At 39.6% G+C, this 23115-nt stretch overlaps 1 protein-coding gene across 5 annotated transcripts in view; it reads right to left on the bottom strand.

Annotated features, from left to right (window-relative positions):
- LOC117287762 (CUGBP Elav-like family member 3-A) overlaps positions 1-23115 on the bottom strand; it is a 50473-nt gene that overhangs the window by 13805 nt on the left and 13553 nt on the right. For 3 of the 5 annotated variants that reach the window (XM_033768271.1, XM_033768272.1, XM_033768267.1), the window contains exons 5-8: positions 22807-22886; positions 16855-17037; positions 14811-14994; positions 13930-14085 (exon numbers count right to left, since the gene is read on the bottom strand). In XM_033768271.1, coding sequence (XP_033624162.1) covers positions 13930-14085; positions 14811-14994; positions 16855-17037; positions 22807-22886 — 603 coding nt within the window. The remainder of the gene's footprint in view (positions 1-13929; positions 14086-14810; positions 14995-16854; positions 17038-22806; positions 22887-23115) is intronic. The other 2 variants (XM_033768270.1, XM_033768269.1) reach the window with 2 other exon arrangements.

Here is a 23115-nt window from a genome sequence, read left to right as displayed (position 1 = left end):
TACCACGTTAATCTACAATGTCATTTCTGAGTGGCTTAGTACTGCTACCACGTTAATCTACAATGTCATTTCTGAGTGGCTTAGTACTGCTACCACGTTAATCTACAATGTCATTTCTGAGTGGCTTAGTACTGCTACCACGTTAATCTACAATGTCATTTCTGAGTGGCTTAGTACTGCTACCAGGTTAATCTACAATGTCATTTCTGAGTGGCTTAGTACTGCTACCACGTTAATCTACAATGTCATTTCTGAGTGGCTTAGTACTGCTACCACGTTAATCTACAATGTCATTTCTGAGCGGCCTAGTACTGCTACCACGTTAATCTACAATGTCATTTCTGAATGGCTTAGTACTGCTACCACGTTAATCTACAATGTCATTTCTGAATGGCTTAGTACTGCTACCACGTTAATCTACAATGTCATTTCTGAGTGGCTTAGTACTGCTACCGCGTTAATCTACAATGTCATTTCTGAGTGGCTTAGTACTGCTACCACGTTAATCTACAATGTCATTTTTGAGCGGCCTAGTACTTCTACCACGTTAATCTACAATGTCATTTCTGAGTGGCTTAGTACTGCTACCACGTTAATCTACAATGTCGTTTCTGAGCGGCTTAGTACTGCTACCACGTTAATCTACAATGTCATTTCTGAACGGCTTAGTACTGCTACCACGTTAATCTACAATGTCATTTCTGAGTGGCTTAGTACTGCTACCACGTTAATCTACAATGTCATTTCTGAGTGGCTTAGTACTGCTACCACGTTAATCTACAATGTCATTTCTGAGTGGCTTAGTACTGCTACCACGTTAATCTACAATGTCATTTCTGAGTGGCTTAGTACTGCTACCACGTTAATCTACAATGTCATTTCTGAGCGGCCTAGTACTGCTACCACGTTAATCTACAATGTCATTTCTGAGTGGCTTAGTACTGCTACCACGTTAATCTACAATGTCATTTCTGATCGGCTTAGTACTGCTACCACGTTAATCTACAATGTCATTTCTGAGTGGCTTAGTACTGCTACCAGGTTAATCTACAATGTCATTTCTGAGTGGCTTAGTACTGCTACCACGTTAATCTACAATGTCATTTCTGAGTGGCTTAGTACTGCTACCACGTTAATCTACAATGTCATTTCTGAGCGGCCTAGTACTGCTACCACGTTAATCTACAATGTCATTTCTGAATGGCTTAGTACTGCTACCACGTTAATCTACAATGTCATTTCTGAATGGCTTAGTACTGCTACCACGTTAATCTACAATGTCATTTCTGAGTGGCTTAGTACTGCTACCGCGTTAATCTACAATGTCATTTCTGAGTGGCTTAGTACTGCTACCACGTTAATCTACAATGTCATTTTTGAGCGGCCTAGTACTTCTACCACGTTAATCTACAATGTCATTTCTGAGTGGCTTAGTACTGCTACCACGTTAATCTACAATGTCGTTTCTGAGCGGCTTAGTACTGCTACCACGTTAATCTACAATGTCATTTCTGAACGGCTTAGTACTGCTACCACGTTAATCTACAATGTCATTTCTGAGTGGCTTAGTACTGCTACCACGTTAATCTACAATGTCATTTCTGAGTGGCTTAGTACTGCTACCACGTTAATCTACAATGTCATTTCTGAGTGGCTTAGTACTGCTACCACGTTAATCTACAATGTCATTTCTGAGTGGCTTAGTACTGCTACCACGTTAATCTACAATGTCATTTCTGAGCGGCCTAGTACTGCTACCACGTTAATCTACAATGTCATTTCTGAATGGCTTAGTACTGCTACCACGTTAATCTACAATGTCATTTCTGAATGGCTTAGTACTGCTACCACGTTAATCTACAATGTCATTTCTGAGTGGCTTAGTACTGCTACCGCGTTAATCTACAATGTCATTTCTGAGTGGCTTAGTACTGCTACCACGTTAATCTACAATGTCATTTCTGAGTGGCTTAGTACTGCTACCACGTTAATCTACAATGTCATTTCTGAGTGGCTTAGTACTGCTACCACGTTAATCTACAATGTCATTTCTGAGTGGCTTAGTACTGCTACCACGTTAATCTACAATGTCATTTCTGAGTGGCTTAGTACTGCTACCAGGTTAATCTACAATGTCATTTCTGAGTGGCTTAGTACTGCTACCACGTTAATCTACAATGTCATTTCTGAGTGGCTTAGTACTGCTACCACGTTAATCTACAATGTCATTTCTGAGCGGCCTAGTACTGCTACCACGTTAATCTACAATGTCATTTCTGAATGGCTTAGTACTGCTACCACGTTAATCTACAATGTCATTTCTGAATGGCTTAGTACTGCTACCACGTTAATCTACAATGTCATTTCTGAGTGGCTTAGTACTGCTACCGCGTTAATCTACAATGTCATTTCTGAGTGGCTTAGTACTGCTACCACGTTAATCTACAATGTCATTTTTGAGCGGCCTAGTACTTCTACCACGTTAATCTACAATGTCATTTCTGAGTGGCTTAGTACTGCTACCACGTTAATCTACAATGTCGTTTCTGAGCGGCTTAGTACTGCTACCACGTTAATCTACAATGTCATTTCTGAACGGCTTAGTACTGCTACCACGTTAATCTACAATGTCATTTCTGAGTGGCTTAGTACTGCTACCACGTTAATCTACAATGTCATTTCTGAGTGGCTTAGTACTGCTACCACGTTAATCTACAATGTCATTTCTGAGTGGCTTAGTACTGCTACCACGTTAATCTACAATGTCATTTCTGAGTGGCTTAGTACTGCTACCACGTTAATCTACAATGTCATTTCTGAGCGGCCTAGTACTGCTACCACGTTAATCTACAATGTCATTTCTGAATGGCTTAGTACTGCTACCACGTTAATCTACAATGTCATTTCTGAATGGCTTAGTACTGCTACCACGTTAATCTACAATGTCATTTCTGAGTGGCTTAGTACTGCTACCACGTTAATTTACAATGTCATTTCTGAGCGGCTTAGTACTGCTACCACGTTAATCTACAATGTCATTTCTGAGTGGCTTAGTACTGCTACCACGTTAATCTACAATGTCATTTCTGAACGGCTTAGTACTGCTACCACGTTAATCTACAATGTCATTTCTGAGTGGCTTAGTACTGCTACCACGTTAATCTACAATGTCATTTCTGAGTGGCTTAGTACTGCTACCACGTCAATCTACAATGTCATTTCTGAGTGGCTTAGTAGTGCTACCACGTTAATCTACAATGTCATTTCTGAGTGGCTTAGTAGTGCTACCACGTTAATCTACAATGTCATTTCTGAGCGGCCTAGTACTGCTACTACGTTAATCTACAATGTCATTTCTGAGTGGCTTAGTACTGCTACCACGTTAATCTACAATGTCATTTCTGAGTGGCTTAGTACTGCTACCATGTTAATCTACAATGTCATTTCTGAGTGGCTTAGTACTGCTACCACGTTAATCTACAATGTCATTTCTGAGTGGCTTAGTACTGCTACCACGTTAATCTACAATGTCATTTCTGAGTGGCTTAGTACTGCTACCACGTTAATCTACAATGTCATTTCTGAGTGGCTTAGTACTGCTACCACGTTAATCTACAATGTCATTTCTGAGTGGCTTAGTACTGCTACCACGTTAATCTACAATGTCATTTCTGAGTGGCTTAGTACTGCTACCACGTTAATCTACAATGTCATTTCTGAGCGGCCTAGTACTGCTACCGCGTTAATCTACAATGTCATTTCTGAGTGGCTTAGTACTGCTACCACGTTAATCTACAATGTCATTTCTGAGTGGCCTAGTACTGCTACCACGTTAATCTACAATGTCATTTCTGAGTGGCTTAGTACTGCTACCACGTTAATCTACAATGTCATTTCTGAGTGGCTTAGTACTGCTACCACGTTAATCTACAATGTCATTTCTGAGTGGCTTAGTACTGCTACCACGTTAATCTACAATGTCATTTCTGAGTGGCTTAGTACTGCTACCACGTTAATCTACAATGTCATTTCTGAGTGGCTTAGTACTGCTACCACGTTAATCTACAATGTCATTTCTGAGCGGCCTAGTACTGCTACCGCGTTAATCTACAATGTCATTTCTGAGTGGCTTAGTACTGCTACCACGTTAATCTACAATGTCATTTCTGAGCGGCCTAGTACTTCTACCACGTTAAATTCATGCCTGTTTTGACAATGAGAACAGTTCAATGTCAGGTCAGTCAACTTGTGTGAGATGTATGTTTATTTTGGCAAGTTTGTCATTGCATGAAAATGCATGGTTTATTATGTAGTCCATTGTATGGTTTGATTAATGAATGAAGCATGACCTACAATCTGGAGATCAAATGACGAGGATCTACATGGCTGTAACATAAGAAAAGATAACTAAAACAATGAACTAGACCAGGAGTTTCTCTCTATCTTTGTTCAGATCAAATCCAGACACTATAATGCTCCTTGATCACTCTCTTTCAGACTGGAAATGCTATCAATGCAGTTGAGGCATTGATTGTTGTTGGTTGTGGTGATTGTGGGTCCATAAAAATAGATTACAAAATTTGTTCACAACATTGTTACAACACAAATGCCCTGCTGCGATTAATCTCATAATTCTTAAATTATTGCTTGGACAACTTCTTTTGTTTTAGCATTTAAGGCCTTAACATTTCCAAAAACCAAGTTTGGAGTGTACTTGTACGCCAAATCTTTTTTGGAGTTATTTGCTTGAGCCATAATGACCTTAATATTTAACTGAGGGGGTCAAAAAACATTAGGCTCCTGGGGGATCCCTAGACCAATCCACAAACCATATTTGGAGATGATATCCCAAGTCCTTTTCTCTTCGGACAACATTTCCTTTAGCCATAATGACATCTAACTGACAGGGTCCAAAAACAATAGGCTCCAGGGGGAGTAGACAATCTACAAACCTAGTTTGGAGTTGATATCCCATGTCCTTTTGGAGGTTTCTATTCGGACATTTCCTTGTTTCAGCCATAATGGCATCTAACTGACAGGGTCCAAAAACAATAGGCTCCTGGGGGGAGTAGACAATCCACAAACCTAGTTTGGAGTTGATATCCTAAGTCCTTTTGAGTTATCACTGGGACAATGATTACGCACACACACAAGCTTGTATACGCCTGCAACTGTGAACCTCCTATTGTCCCTCTTTTGTTTCTACTCAACTTTTATTCAACAGCTCTGATTGGTTTTGTACACATTTTCCAACTGTGGACCTTACCCGAACAGTGGACTCTGTTGTCCTCTTTTGTTAATGGTCCCCTGTTTAAATGTGTGTACCTACACTATACTCACAAACACAGAAGAACAAGGCAAACTCGCCAGTGGGGCATAAAGGCCATACAAACAGAAACTGGATAAACCCATGTTAAAAAATGTCCAAGGATGCTTCCTGCAGACACCATCCATTGTGTATGGGAGATCGATGGGCAGCCAGCCTGCCACCATTGTGTCCTGCATGAGAGTTAAGTACAAGATTACAGCATGCCAAGGCATTACCGACTGAGGCTTACTGCCAAGTTTTGGTTGATTCACAGTGAATAAAGGCCAAAAAGATAACAAAAAATACCAGAACATTTTGTGAGAATGTTTGTCTTTCCTCTTTAACTAAAATGAACGTTGAAACTCAATGGACAATACATGTGATTTGAAATACTAGCAATCATAGACGCCTGGTTCTGATTCCCTTACAGCACTTCGTTCCTGACTTTATCCCTCCAGCTCCTGTCAAGAGTCATCCTCATCATGCAAGTCTGCTGTTCAGTCAAGCCTCTTGCTTTTCATACATGTAATAAGGCTACACACCTCTGAGCCATAGGGAGTAGAATCGACTCAAAAGATGCAGGGAGTAATGCTCATTTGAGTTTATAAGCATCAGATACTTCCAGACCTTCTTAAGGTTTTGGCAGACCCCTAAGCCTGTGCTTTTCTCACTTGGATTTCTCTGTCTGTCCAGCTGATGTAGGAGCCAATGTTCTTGAAGTACTTTTTTAAACCAAAGATACTTGAACTCAATTTGTACAGCCAGGGTAGCACGATCCTTGGTGTTGATTTTCACATCCCCAATTGTTGATGTTGAAGCAAATGACTTCCATCTTGGCAATAAGCTGCAGGCCAATCTTCTTACACTCACTTTCATCGCTGAGTAGCAGAGTTTGTGCCTTTGCCACCCAATACAAACTCAGTCTCCACCACAGTAGTTACCCATCTGCTTTGTACTGAATGTGGTTGTAGATGCCTACATAGAGGCCTGTGTGTACTGTGTTGTACATTCTACCTCCATGGTTGTACATGCAGCCACATGTGACTCATTTGTTATTCATGTCGGCTTCAAGCCTTTGCACACTGTATCTGCGGTCAATGCTTTCAGCATAAAGCCTCATTTTTTAGAGCCGGTTCGGTCCCAGGACAGGCTCCACAGGGTCATTTATAATTGGGACTCGGTCTTTTGAAATTGAAACCGACAAAAGCGGGTACCCGGTTCCACAGAAGAGTGGACCCCCGGGTCCGGTTCTTAATTTGGGACCGGGTAGAACCGAAGGAACCGCCCAATTCGGTGGACCGCGTCTGCATGCCCGTTGGGACACAGTGGCATGATATTTTGACCATTCCCTTGGGAACGTTCCAACGGGAACGATCTGACTGGACGTCCAATTGGGAACATTCGTACATTGCTAATTTGTGCCCAATTGCGGGCATATGATTGTGCTCCATTGCCGGAGTTGCGTTGACTCAGTCAAGGAGTAAACAAACAACAACAAAAGGTAGGTTCATAAATAAATGTTTTAAGCCAGTCTGAAACAATTCGATTACTTTTAAATATGTTGTCAATTTTGTTAGAATAATAAAGTCTATAATGTTCCGTTACGTGACTCACGCTCCCCGCAATTTCCTCAAATCCAGTCTACCTTAATACATATTAACGTTATTTCATAGTACAATATATAGGATAGGAGGATAATCATATTTTACATAATTTCCACACTTCATAGATGTAGTGTAATTTTAAACTGCACTTAAGTGGTGACCAATGACTGAGATTGTTTTAAATTTGTTTATAAGCCTAGATAATCATGTATTTTAAGTCTGGGTAATCAGATATTAGTAGTTCTGGCAAATCGTACCCTTCCATCCTTCCGATCGTCGTACACACTTGGCGATACGTCGAAACACTTGCGTCGCCGAACCCAGTTTACACTACCCTTCAAATCAAAATAAACCTCATGTTTTGCATCCAACTACAAACTTAAATGCCTATCCCTCTTCAAAAAGATTGTTGGGTATTCATAGTGTTAACTTTATCAAAGGGAAAACATCACTTACTGGAATTCACCAGCGACGTACGGGATCGAGACGCCATTTTGTAAGAAATTAGCTGTTCGCATACAGGCAGAGTTCCCAATGGGTAAAACCGGGCAACCGTCCCAATGGGAATGCATAGATTTCTTGCCTGGGAACATGCAGGAACAGCGCCCGCGGTGGAACGTCCAAACAGGGATATGCCCGCAATCCAGCGGGGACAAAGAGTATGCCCGGCGGGACGGTGATGTGTTCTCATTTGGACGTTCCAAGCGATCCGATTTTTGAGACGCTCCCTTAATGCTGGGATTCATTATCAGCCGATTGTAGAGCGTGGCCACTACAGAACTGAGGCTGATTCCTCTGTAATCACAAAAACCTTTAGTGAGATTGCCCGACTTTGGGATAGAAATAATGTTGAGCCCTGTCCAATGACTGAAAAGAGTGTTGGAGACAAAGGAGACATCCTTGTCGAATTCCGACTGGTTACAACCTGTCTGTCATCTGGCCTTTCTACCGGAGCTAGCCATTTGAGTGGATGTAGAGATCTTGGAGTAATCGCATGTAGAGATCTTGAAGTAATCACATCACCTCTTCCATACCCAGAAACCTCAATTTCGCTAACAGAAGGTGCGGTTGACTGAATCAAATGCGTTTTATACAGCGAATGAAGAGTGGGCCAAATTTCATGGCTCTGCTTACCGCCAAATTCTGCGCTTCTGATCACCATTCTCTGCTTGCAGGGCAAGCACTGAATTTCTGCCCTAGCTACAATGTATGTTAAAGCTAAGAATGTCTGGTAATGTGGAGCAGCCCTAATACTTCACAGAGGCATTGAAGGCATTGCCTTGGTGCCCTTGAAATGCTACAGTAGAACTTTACAATTTCCTCAATTTCCTTTACCAAGGAGTAAATGCCTTCCTGGTTTGAGTGAGCCTCCCTACAATCCCAGTCATCTAAAACTCTTTGATCTCAGCCCTTTGACTGTATGAGGCACAATAGCTGTACCATAGCGGCTACATCAGAAAAATAATGCATCAAATGTCTATATGATAACTTTAACTCCAATTTAAATATTTAAAGAAAAAACACCACAAATCCTGAACCACGACTTTTATAAAATGTTCAAAACTTTTCTCGATCAATCAAAATTGGATTGAAAGTCAGCCTTGAATTCAACAGAAACTTATATTACCACAACATGAACACAAAACTTGAACAATGGCACTATGAAGACGCTATCAGGATTGCATGTATACTGTAGATTAAATCACTTGAAACAATAATTCAAGAAATAACATGCATACATGTACACTGCTCCTGAACAATATCAGGGATTTTCACAATCCGCATGACATTGAAAAGGTTTTGACTAATCAAAACATGTCATATGGAATGTACATGTATAAGGTCGAAATCAGTGCTTGAAGTGAAAAACAATCCGCCATGAAATCTTCATGAACTACACTAATTGTCTTATTTTATCTGTTAATTTCTTGTGCAATTTTGCCTCTTTTTAGTTTGGACCATTACCATTTTTTAAATGATGTTTTTTATAAATTTTAATGTCTTTTTTATAAATGTTATTGTTTTCTTTGGTATGCAACTATCTCTTGTGCACTTTTTTACATTTTAACATTTTTTCTTTTGATGTACAATTGGAATTTAAATTTCATGTATTTTTATACTTGATGAATAAAACAATTAAATTCAATTCAATTTAATATTATATTTATATATTTAATTTATATTTATGCTGGGGATAAAATAAACCTGTTTGGGTTTTGTTTCCATAAAGCAAGCTAAATGAAAACATAACAGCGCACTTTTGCTTCACAGAAATGTATGCCTTGATCATTAAGGCTTATTTGTTCATATACATTGCATGTTATATAACACCCAAGCAGATCCTTGCCATTTGATTGGAGGATTGTCCGTCACGTGATAGCAAATAAAAGTACCATTGCACGCTGAGTCACTCGCCGTGCTTTTTCGTTCCATCCGAAAAGTACCATTGCACGCTGCCAGCGTGCAATGGTACTTTTCGGATGGAACGAAAAAGCTGAGTAAAAACATCACTGCGTGCGCGTTGTCTTCGGTAACGCAGCAAGGCATATTAGTAAAATTACTAGCATTCGTCGTATACAATTAAAAATTGGAGGCCTACGCTTTGTTTGTTTTGAAAGTTGAATCAAAATGACAAAGATCTACTTGGATGTTATATAAAACAAATAATGAATGTTTTTCATTCGTGCAATGGTGCGAATATGTTCATTCGTTGAAAGCTGGAATGTTCCATTCAACTCGGCTCCGCCTCGTTGAATAGATTCCATCTTTCAATTCATGAACATATTTGCACCATTGCACTCATAAACATTCATTATGTGTATACTATTCAGCTTCCATCTTCTCTATATGGCACTCTCCTGTTGACCCTCCTTTGGTTTTCCTTTTTTTGCAACAGCACCCATTGGTTTTCTTCTTTGAATGTGTGTTGCTACTCACAGGATCACAGGGCCGGGATCAGAGGCAGCTGTACGAGCATGTGGGACGTAGAGAGAAGGGGGCACACAGCGTTAAGTGGGACGGGGGTCCGGCACAGGGACAAATTGAATTAATGAAACAGGGTACAAATGGGACAGGGAAAAAAACATTAGCGGAACCCGTGCAAAACTGGAAAACATTGATGGGACCAACAAAGAATAAGCACTAGATTGAGTAGAAGGATGAGGAACAAGAAAATGACTTATAAATGATAGGGGACAGAAAATGTTAAACTGAATGGGAAATCAATTTTTGGACAGGGTTAATAGACCTTATCGCAAATACCAATGCGCAAGCGCAGACTGTTGAATGAGGTGCATTGTGGGATATATATGGATCAAATTTGGATACCAGCTAGACCACAATGCACCTAATTCCAAGCTTTACGCGCGCGCCCCGGTATTTGCGAAAAGGTCTATGGACACAGTGGTACCTGGTACATGGGAGGGAACTGCACTTTTCTCTCTACGGAGGGACAATGGCATTAATTGTTATTTAAAAACCTTGTGGCACCCACACCTCTTTGTTACCCCCTCGAAGCAAATTATTACAAAGTGAATAAACATGCCTAAAAAGTTTACGCAAACACATTTAGTGGGGCCCGCAGTACAGCAATTTGCACAAATCAAGAACATTGCAAAAATGCATACAAGGGCACAAAAGGGGGATAATGAACGGGACGGGAATAAATGAAATCCCAATGAAAATTCATATAATCTCATCATGAAGAAGTTCACAGCTTTCTGTATTGTATGGCGTCAACCATGTCAACTTTGCACATACATTGTACATGTTTTTTAATTTCCAAGTTGCAAAGTGAGATGACTTTGATTTTATATTATTTTTTACCCACCCATGTGCACAAAAATGTACAGTATACTTTCAATAAAAATATCAGCATAAATCATGTTAGTATCACTAAACTAGACATGATTGCATTTGTGCACAAATGCAGAGCTCTTTTATTAATAACATTTCAAAATTTCTCAACTGAATTTGAAATTCTCTTGGCATCAAAGCAGTTACGACCAATCCAGCCTATTTAAAAAATTAACTTGGATTATACCATGTTCAGACAGCAATTTATGACTTATAGGTGCAAAAATTCAAAAAAAAATCATAAAAAATCATGTGATGACGTCATCATGACGTCATTGCACAATTCACAAGAACTTGCCAATATCTAACAATCTACTAAGTTTCAACACGATCGCATTATTACTTCGGGAGATATACAATTTCAAAAAGTGCACCTTTAATGCCATGTCACGTGACCTCTGGTGACGTCAACGATCTGAAACTTCACACATATGACGGCTGCCTGACGATCAACATGTGTGTTAAATTTTGAAGTGATTACAAAAACTTCACCACACATTTCTTCAAAAATTCAATTTTGAAGAGTTTTCAACCTGCCGCTAGAGGGTGCTGTTGCAATTTGTGACGTCATCGTTATTTTTTTTAAACTTCATAACTTTTGCCACTTTTCAATTACAGGGCACTTCCGGTTTCGACCAGAAGTAGAGGTCATGTGAGGTCTCGCCCACAAAATAAAATAAAGACCTAATTTATTCCAACCCAATCCCACAAACAAAAACCTATGGTCTTTTGTTGGTGATTCGATATAGATTTTCAAATGTTTTAAATTTAAGATGGCGTCACGTGACAGGTGATGACATTACATGACATCCTTGCTTTAGGATCATCATAGGACCAATACCTTCATCCCTGAAAGTTTCATTGCAATTGCTCTTTAGGAACCATGCAAAAAAACGCGAGTACTGAAACACACAAATAAAATAAATAATTAAAAAAACTTAAACAAAAACGAGAGCTGTTTCGTAAAAAAATAATAAACTAGTAGCTGTTTCGTCAATGAGATTTTCAATATTCGCAACTGAGTTTGAAATTTGTTGTGTTTTCAAAGCAATTTGCTCAATCTGGCATAAATAAAACTATAATTTGGATTATACCATGTTCAGATAGCAATTTATGACTAAGAGGTGCAAAAATTATGTGATGACGTCATTATGATGTCATTTTATAATTCACGAGAACTTGCCAATATCTAACAACCCATCAAGTTTCAACATGCTCGCATAATTACTTCGCGAGTTATATTAGGACAAAAAGTGCACCTTTTAGGCTGCGTCACGTGACCCCCCATGACGTCATTGATCTGAAACTTCACACATATGATGCCTGCCTGACAGTCACTGTGTGTGTAAATTTTGAAGTTATTACACAAAACATCACCACACACATCGTTTAAAAGTCCATTTTGAAGAGTTTTCAACCTGCCGCTAGAGGGCGCTGTTGCGCATTGTGAGGTCATTGATATTTTTTTGAACTGCCTACCCTTGCCAGACACTAAAATCGTTGAAAGCAACTTTACAACTTTTGCCACTTTTGAATTAGAGGGCACTTCAGGTTTCGCCTGGAAGTAGAGGTCATGTGAGGTCACGCACACAAAATAAAATAAAGACCTAATTTATTCCAACCCAATGCCACATACAAAAACCTACGGTCTTTTGTTGCTGATTTGATATAGATTTTCAAATGTTTTAAATTTAAAAATTTAAGATGGCGTCACGTGACAGGTGATGATGTCATAGTGACATCCTTGCTTTAGGATCATTATAGGACCAATACCTTTCATCATTGAAAGTTTGGTTGCAATTGCTCTTTAGGAACCATGCAAAAAATCATTAAAAAATCTTTAACAAAAACAAGAGCTGTTTCGCTGCGCTGCGCTACGAAACAGCTAAAAAAACTTTAACAAAAACAAACGAAACAGCTAATTAATTAAATAAAATGAAAGCAAAATTATTGTCTTGAATGTTGTTCTGACAGAAAAGTCATGGTTAATAAAACTAGACTCTTTGAACCAAAACAATTCACAGCAACATTTCCTTTGGGTATAAAAAAACATGGAGATATTGACGATCAAGCAACACATTATAACAAGTGTTGTGATTGTGATTCTACAGGTTTGTGTTGGCAAGGAATTATGAAAAAAAAAAAAAAATGTATGTGGAACAAATATGATTAGAACATACATATGTATTCATTATTTTAAGCTGAATGAGTGTTAGTGTTAAAGGAAAAACTGTAATAAAACGTACTCAAGTTGGTTGATCCGCGGAAGAGTTGCATTCCTGCGTTATTTGGTCAGAATTTTGCGGCACTTTCGAGTGAATTCTTTCAAATCCAAACAATAAAAAATATATATTTCTCAAAATTTATATTTTGGAACGCATATTTGTACATCCATATTCTTGTTTGATTTTCATCAAAGTATGGACAAATGGTACTAGTTGGCAGCTCTGATTATCCAATGACAACTTTGTCTTAAGTTGGGAATAAGACATAAGGTTAGTGTTGCCAATGACATAACAAAACAAGAACATGAATCAAAACCCATTTCCAGAATGAAAACATCAATTACAACCATAACATCACACATGTAGTGCTGCATTAATACAACATCCTCCACCATTTGATATGAACACTGCTTCACAGTCATTAAGAATATACAAAGTACAAACTAGTGATGCCCAAAATACAAAAACACATGAAAACATTCAAGTCGGTGCACATGCCAACCTGTCATTCAAATGCAATGACCTGAACATGTCACTAGCAGACAATTACCAAGACAGCTTAACCCATCAACCAACACCTGATATCAAGCACCACATCACTAGCAATCACTACATTCTAAAACCAGAATAACACTATAACAGTATTGTAGTTAACAATTTTAAAGCAGATATTACTAGGAATTCACCATTTCACTTGAACAAAACATGACTGTGTGTTTGCTCCAAATTTGTTTATCTGGAAAACTCGTTGTACATGATGCAGCATGTATAACTCTACGAGGCATGCACCTTTCACACAAATTGTGCATGTGAAGGGCAAGTAGTTAAATATGAGAGCAGGAAAAATATCCTCAGAAAATGTTAAAGTAGCATTTTGCAAACAATAGTTGTAGCTGTATTGAGATGTGCATGTAGGTAGAGTAGCTGTTATTCTTACCATACTCTCCTGTGTATTGATGTATACCATTAGTGTAGACAGCTTCACTATTCTGACCATTAGCTGGTAGAGCCATGGTATATGTTGGCATGGTGGGTGATGGCAGGGATGGAGTTGTGCAATTCACAGTAGCTTGTCCTGCACCTGGAGCAGCAACTATCCAATCAAAAACATCAAATAAACTACTAGAAAATACTCTTCACAAAAGTAGTCTCCCATAAATAATAAATAATAATAAATGCATTTATATAGCGCTTAATACAAGGTTTCTAAGCGCTGAACAGGAAGTCACAATCATCTTGACATCTCGTTTCAAACTTCTATGTACACGATGTAACTGAGTATCAGAAGTGATAAATGCTGTACGGTGTTGAGTAAAGTTAAACAAATAAGTTACATCATTCTTGTCATTAAAAAAAACCCAGATGTTTGGTTCAGACATGTACAAATCAGCAGAGTTGGTGAAATGTAATGACAAGATTTGTTTAACCTGTCTTTGTAGGAAACATTGATATACAAGAAGGTAATTTTAGTTCCAATGATTTAAACTTTTGATTAAAGCCTAACAAAACCAATGACACAATATCTTTTCATGAAGCTTATCCAGACATTGAGGTGGGCGTGTGCTAAATTTAAACTTTTTTGGAACTTGCTACAGGTTTCCAGCAGAAAAGCTTGTCACACAAGAGGGCGCTCTTGAAGATAATTACTTTTTAAATTGGAAGGCCTAGGGGCTATACAGGGACCAAATTGTGGATTGATTTCAAATCTTTAAAAAGGTGTTCAAGCAAAGCTCGGAGCACTTAAAAGATCAATGATAACAATGTATACCTTTCAACATAATGTTGGTAGCAAATTACTTAATATTGGCTATATCTTACATGCAAAGTCACTAGCAGTTGGAGTCATAGCAGTGGTTCCAGCAGTGAATCCATTAGCAGCAGCAATATTAGCATTCATTTGTTGAACTTGGGCTGCAGACAATGCAGCAGACATTGGGTTCATGTAGGCAGTAGCAGCCATAGTCTGTCCACATGCCATCAGAGCAGCCTGCTGTTGCATAAACTACAACAAAAATACAATATTTCAAATTATTATACAAAGTGAAATTAAAAGATCATACACAATTGAGTGGCATTTGATTTCAGACCATCATTACCAACTTAAGAGGACAAAATAAAAGTGCAAATAAAACTTGTTGAATAATATACAATAAATTCATCACCATAAATACACCATTTCAATTTTAAACTAACAAGTGTATAACATTCACAATTACTATTTATATCAGGCTTCCAGAGGCAAAAAATATATCAGCGTATTGAATGCTTTTGTAAAAAGTACCCGGATGACAGCAATATTGTGTCAGTAAAAGTTCCCAGAGACAGCAATATTGCTTCAACATTGCTCCATCCGGGCATTTTAACAAGTTTCGCTGGTTCCCATACAGTCAAGAACCAGTTGTTAACCAGTGAACGCAGCTGCAGATAATAATCATCAACAATGGCTCCTTCTACTAGCGGCGCAAAATTCGCTTCAGTTTCCGAAGAGGATTTTGAAGAACTTACTTTTGAAGAACAAAGACGAAGAAAACACCTTGAATGCTACAAAAAAAGCAGTACATATTCTGAGAGCTTTTCTGATGGGAAAAAAATATGCCAACAAGTAGATAAGCTTACGCTTGCGAGTGTTTTCTCAAAATTTTATCTGGAAGTCAGAAAAACAGACGGCGAGCACTACAAAACAGCGTCATTGAACAGCATTCGAGCAGGAATTAATCATAATAAAATTCAATTTGAAAATCTGGAATCAGGTGAGCCAAAATAGTGTTGCGTTTTGATCAAGTCCTCAGCCTGATATAAATAATAATAATAATATTGGATGGCTTTTTTTCGGGGGATACAAGAATATATTGCACACGCTATGACTATATTGCACTCGTCTTCGACTCGTGCAATATTGTCTTAGCCCGTGCAATAATTATATTCTTGTATCCCCTTCAAAGCCATCCAATATTATATAAATAAATGTATGGGTTTTACTTGTCACAACATACTTCAGTTTACACAATGCATAGAACCCAGTGGGATCTTAATTTTGTTTGACAGTTACTTATACAAAAAAAAGCGTTTTAAAATGTTTCTAAAGATTAATTTCAACTCATAACTAGAACGGCGATCCAATGACTGACACAAAAAAAAAAAAACTTGATCAACTGATTGTCAAAGGGGTGTAGACATTGACAAGTATGAAGTAATGAGCATTTAAGGTTTTCATTGCTTTAGCTCATTCAACTGGAACCAGTGACCGAGAGACTGATTTTTGTTTACACAAAGTATTTCAAAACTTTAAGATTTATGTTTGAGTTTGGTTCTTTAAAATCCAGATGTCAATGTTTGAGCTTGAAAAAAACTTGGTAACATTTCATTTATTCCAAAAACTTCAAAAAATTTGGAAAACATAGTTGAAAAATTACCCCAAATTACTGGCAGGTATATATAACAATCTCACTTGGGTTGTACATACCCAAAACAACTCAAATAAAAATCTTTAACATTTCCACTGATGGCGGACAGACGGACGGACAGAGAGACGGACGCCTGACGGAAATTGGTATTACATAGGCTCGCACTGCTTCGCAGCTCGCCAAAAACCATGAGGAAAAGTATGATAAGTTGTTTCAACAAAAAAGTGTCTGCATAAATTGTGAAATTCAAAACCTTCTGAAATTGAAGTGCAAGCATTTTTTTTATAGTTTGAATCAGATAACATGTACTTGCACTTAAAAAAAAGTTACAAGTTGGAACATTCACATTTCATTTGCAGTACCAAATCCATACTTTCATTTTAAAAACATCAAAATCGAGATGCACAGTGACCTTCAAATGACGAATAAAAGATTGTAAAATGTAACCATTTTAATACCTCCTTCATACTCACTGCCTGAGCATATGCACTATAAGCTCCCAAGCCTCCCATTGGTGTAAGGGATAGAGTAGGACTGAAGAATCCAGACACAGGTCCAGCTGGTACCGACTGCTGCATACGACGCATCTGCCTCTCCTTCTCTGTATCAGCAAACTTCACAACAAGTCCAGTGGATGAACCCTAATAAATACATTATTGTCACCCAATTAAAGGGGTAGTGGTTATTATGCTTCAGACATTTTGGTCAGATTCCCTGATCTCATAAAGTGATCACTATAGCCCACAGTTTACAAATATTTCAAGGTATAATTTAATGGTAAACTTTTCATCACCACACTTACAATACTGATGAAATTTCATGCTTCCATACAATAGGCCTTTTCACACTATCCACTTTCAATCCGTGTTTAATAGGGTATGCGTAGCCCTGACGGCCTTACACTTTCGTATTGTACTACAGTGACGTCCTGGATATCAGGGTCCATATCTGGGGTGGAACATTTTCAAAGCTTCATAACTCAAATCTTACCTGCAAGAAGCCACTTATTTCCACACATTCACATTCCGTGGCAGCATACATTTTTCTTCGGTGGGTTTTGGTCGGCAAATATTCCTCACAAGTTCATCATTTTCGTACATTAATGCAGCTCCCAACGTTATGAAATTCCCGTTTTGATCGTATTCTCACAGTCTGCCATGCGTTTGCATGTTAATGCTGTGCATCAAGATACGGGCACCAAGAATTACATAAATATACATGTATGTATTGTGTCTTGCACACGAATGTACATGTACATATAGGCATACGCGTACGCACGGCACTAGGAAAGTATGTGTGAGAATACGATTAAACATTTAAAGCATTTTTTTTACATTTTGAGCTGCATTATTTCAAGAAATTGACGGATTTGTGAGGAATAGATGAAAAGCAAAACCTACTGCAGAAAAATGTTTGAGTGAGTGATGGAATGTGAATGTGGCATCTTGCAGGTAAGATTTAACTTATGAAGCTTTGAAAATGTTCCACCCCAGAAACGATCCCTAATGTAGGACTCTGTATCTGTGTACAGCACAGAGGAAGAGTCCTATGAAGGGCTAGGGTCTGTGTTGCCTCAGTAAGATTTCAACACAGATACAAACTTCATCGCTTACAAACCACTCTACACGACATCAGTTTTTGGGTTACACGTGTGTAATGTACGATTGTTTCACACTGCCAGGTCTAACATGGATCGAAGCAGACCACGCGGCGTCGGTGCGTACTAGCGCATAGTGCTTTATGCATAGTGATGCTTTGCAGTGATTTCTTTTACAGGGCTCATTTTCTTTACAGGCTTAACGCACAACACGGATCAAAAATGAACAAGAAGGTGTTCACATTTTGACATTTGATCCGTGTTGAAACTTTGGACATGGATCGAGATATCTCAACCCAACTCCTGAGCAGGGTTGGTTAAACCACGGACAAAGCACTCAATCCAGTGATCGACACCATGTTGAAAAGTTGTACTGTGAAAAGGTTAGTCTGCATTCCAAAACCAAGATTTTTGTAGTGCGAAAAGGCCTTTAAATGTAGCAGAATGCCCCCAAATTGTTTTTTGAACAAAAATCTAGATGTCTTCAGCATTTAACAAATACGAAATATATTAGTAACTATGGGAAAGAACAAATAGAAAGGCATTCCAACCATATAATCATCAGTAATCATTTGTAAATATGGAAATGTGGAAGTTGATTGAAGGAAGATTATAATAGTTTTGAAATAGTACCGAACAATGTACCCATTTTCCTTAATACATGTGAGAGGTAAGTGTACCTGCCTAGATTGTCGCACAAAACATGATAACAAATTTAAACCCTTTTTATACATTTCGTTTTTATTCCTTGAATGAGTCTCATTTCTAATCCACAGTTGTTTAGAAGGAAATCCATCTGTTCAACAAGACCGTTTTTGCCCATTTTTATGAACACTTTTGAACGTCAAAATGATGTAGTTCCACTGGCCTTACTTTAAGGCAAATTGCAAAAGGGTTGCCCTTCCACACTGAGAATGACACGCTAAAATGTCATTGCAAAATAGCTTGCCTCTGGGTACCGGCTGCAATAGTAAATGCGTGCTTTTTAGTGACTTTTATAAGACTAGTGCACTGCCGCTGCAAACTCAAAGTATTCAAGCAGCAATTGCAGGTTTAGGAGAAAAAATTGAACAAAAATTGTGTGTGCACTTTAAACTTTGTCACTGCCAACTCCAAAGTTTATTTTAACGCTTGTTCCGGATTGCTCAGGGGTAAGTGGAGGGCAGGGTCACAACACAAATCACCGTGCTTTTGTGAAATCGTATACACTTGCCCGTTTTCTTTTCTTTCCGTTTCTTATTATTTGTCGATCTCCCAATCCATATTTTCCACTTTGCCGCGCGGGTCCCGCAAGTGGTTCTTTTTTCGTTTTTTCGTTTATTTTCGTTTTTTTTTTTTTTCCACGTTCAGTTCATTTCTTTCCTATCCCTGTATCGTTTATAAGTCTTTTTTTACCCTAACCTATTATCCCCAGCCCCGTTAATTTGTTTGCTATTACCCAGTCCCCTGTCCCACCTTGAGCCCTTCCCTCTCCCGTCCCATATCTAACCCGAGCCACTGTATGTGAGCCTTCGTCCCCGCGATCCCGTATTGTTCTCTGCGTGCATTTTTATGCCCATGTTTTCCATTTTCGGGCGACCAGCTAGTGGTTCTTTCCCTGTCCCGGTATACCCAGTTGCGGAACCCGCTAGAAATCATTGTGTATATAATTCTGCGCGTAACGTGGTGAAAAGGGGGAGGCAAGTGGAGGGACCCTCTGAGTATTAGTGCTTTGTGAAATTAGAAACTGTACACTTGTCCGTCTTTTTACCCGTTTCTTTTTATTTGTCGGTCCCATCTATGTTTTCTAGTTTCGCGCGGGTCCTGCTAGTGGTTCTTCCCAGTCCCGTTTATACCCGTTTCGTTTATTTTGTTCCCGTTCACTTTACCATTTTTATGTCCTGTATCGTTTTCAAGTCCCGTTTTTTTTTCTTTCTTTCCCTCATTATATTCCCATCCCAGCCTCGTTTATTTTTCCCCTGCCATTTATTTTGCCGTTTCTCCTCCTTGTCCAACCGTGTGCCCCTTCCCTCTCCCCGTCCCATAACCCCGTACCTCCTTGCCTCCCGTCGACGCTATATCCCGTGTGTTGGCATTGTTAGTTGCTTGCCAATGTTTGCCCATAACTCATGGTTTCCAGTTTCGCGCGGGTCCCGTAAGTGGTTCTTTCCTAGTCTCGTTTATACCCCGTTCTGATGTTTTCCAGTTTTGCGCGAGTCACGCTTGGTGGCTCTATCCCGTTCCTATGGTTTTATTTTTCCCCACCATGATTCATAGTGCTGGCTGGCAGAAGCCTAACCAAGAAATAGCAGGTTTGAACGCGAAAGGAGTGGGGGCCAACCACCATGATTCATAGTGCTGGCTGGCAGAAGCTTTACCGAGAAACAGCAGGTCTGAACGCGAAAGGTGTGGGGGCCAACCATTATGATTCATAGTGCTGGCTGGCAGAAGCTTTAACAAGAAACAGCAGGTCTGAACGCGAAAGGAGTGGGAGCCAACCACCATGATTCATAGTGCTGGCTGGCAGAAGCTTTACCGAGAAACAGCAGGTCTGTGCGCGAAAGGTGTGGGGGCCAACCATTATGATTCATAGTGCTGGCTGGCAGAAGCTTTACCAAGATACAGCAGGTCTGAACGCGAAAGGAGTGGGGGCCAACCATTATGATTCATAGTGCTGGCTGGCAGAAGCTTTACCAAGATACAGCAGGTCTGAACGCGAAAGGAGTGGGGGCCAACCACCATGATTCATAGTGCTGGCTGGCAGAAGCTTTACCAAGATACAGCAGGTCTGAACGCGAAAGGTGTGGGGGCCAACCATTATGATTCATAGTGCTGGCTGGCAGAAGCTTTAACAAGAAACAGCAGGTCTGAACGTGAAAGGTGGGGGGGCCAACCACCATGATTCATAGTGCTGGCTGGCAGAAGCTTTACCAAGATACAGCAGGTCTGAATGCGAAAGGAGTGGGGGCCAACCACCATGATTCATAGTGCTGGCTGGCAGAAGCCTTATCAAGAAACAGCAGTCTGAACGCGAATTTTTTTGGGGTCTGTTTTTCTTTGTTGGTTTGTTTTGTTTTGTATTTGGTTATACTGCGCCTTGAACACCCAGCACGGCGGGTATGTGCCCATTACAAGTCTTATAATTACTAGCAGGATGGCGCGCGAAACCCCGCTAGAAAAAATTGTGTATTTAATTACTGTTATATTATTATATCCCGGGTCCCGCTGTTGCCATTCCCCCGTCCCCTGTCCCACCTCCCGTCCCATACCTAACCCTAACCCCCGCGATCCTGTACGTTGGCATTGTTCTTTGCCTGCCACTTTATGCCCATGTTTTCCATTTTCGCGCAGGTCCCACTAGTGGTTCTTCCCCAGTCCCTTGTTGTGGCACATGCTAGAAATCATTGCGTATATATTTCTGCCAGAAGCGTGGTGAAAAAAGGGGTTGGGGGTTGGTAAGTGAAGGAACACTCTGAGTCACGACGAACCTTTTTGTGCTTTGTGAAATTAGAAACCGTACACTTGCCCATTTTTTTTCCTGTTTCTTTTATTTTTTGGTGCCACCTATGTTTTTTTCAAAATTTTCGCAGGTCCCGCAAGTGGTTCTTCCCAGTCCCGTATATACCCGTTTCGTTTATTTTGTTCCCGTTCAATTTATCATTTTGCTGTTCTGTGTCGTTTTTAAGTCCCTTTTTCTTTTTTTCCTTTCCTTTATTATATTCCAAGCCCCGGTTATTTTTTTCTGTCATTTATTTTGCCAATCCTCCACTCTCTGTCCCACCCTGTTCCCCTTCGCTCTCCCGTCCCATAATCCCAGGCCTCCCGTCCCCGTGAACCCATGCGTTGACATTGTTCTTTGCTTGCCACTGTTTGCCCAAAACTCATGTTTTCCAGTTTCGCGCGGGTCCTGCTAGTGGTTCTTTCCATGTATCGTTCATACCCCGTTAAAATGTTTTCCAGTTTTGCACGGGTTCCGCTTATAGTGGCTCTATCCCCATTTTTACAGTTTGATTTTCCCCAGTTCGGTTTAATACTTTCCTTTCCCATATCCCATATCTTCATAGTCCCTTTTTATGTTTCATTTCCCTACCCTAGCTCTGTTCATATTCTGCGTCATTTTTTGTGGCCCCTCCCACTGTGTGCCCCTTCCTCCTGACCCGTCCCACATCTAACTCACGTCTCTGTCCCAGTGATCCAGTGCTTGGACTGTTCTTTGCATGCACTCTTTGCCCATAACTCATGTTTTCCCATTCAGAGCCTCCGTTGTGATCCCCCGGAATGATCCCGTGCATTGTTCTTTGCTTCCAATGTACGCACCAAGTTACTGGACGCTCACGCTATGACTGTATAGCAACACAAAGGGCGCCTGACGAGTATATGAAACAACCATTGATCTCAAAACCCCAAAGTTACTACACACTCGTGCTTTGACTGTGACGTCACACACAGCACAAACCCCAAACCCCCGAGTACCCTGAAATTAACCCCGAGACGCGTCCATTCAGCAGGGTGCGGGCACCACTTGATGTGAAAACAATGGTGACGCCCATGCGATTTAAGCGTCATTATATTTTAGATTTTTATTTATTGTTAAGAGTCTCATAGAATTTCATTGTTTAGTAATCAAAAGGATTCCTACCAAAGACTACGAAATACACACCTTGACAGGATTTTCCTCGTTTTAGGTTTTTCACAGGTTTAAGAAGTAAATTAATGCTTTAAATCTTCAAGAGGGAAAGCTTTATTGAAATTGTGTTTCCTTAATACATGTCTGTGCCATTTTAACTGTTGTGTGCAGCACCTTCAATAAATAAATACTAATTTGGTTACTTACTGGCATAGAAACGGTTCCATTAATGCTGTTAATGGCAGCTAATGCTTCCTTCCTTGAGTTAAATTTGATGAATGCACACCCTAAATGACACAATGGAATAAATGTCATAGTTACTGTAATCTAAATTCTACAATACAAATCATCCATTCACACAACAAAATTTAAGTCAAACATTTTGCTTTGGAAACCACAAATTGTTAAAAGTAGCAAACTAATCAAAAAGTGTTAGCTTGGTTGCTTTTAACTGAAGTTAGATTCTTCTATTTTTATTGAAAAAGATTTATGCAGTGGTTTAATAAGTTCACTTCA

This window comes from Asterias rubens, chromosome 3 (assembly GCF_902459465.1).
Source record: "Asterias rubens chromosome 3, eAstRub1.3, whole genome shotgun sequence".
Lineage (NCBI taxonomy): Eukaryota > Metazoa > Echinodermata > Asteroidea > Forcipulatida > Asteriidae > Asterias > Asterias rubens.
The sequence above is the reverse complement of the archived record's forward strand: the minus strand, read 5'-3'. Positions and strand labels throughout refer to the sequence as shown.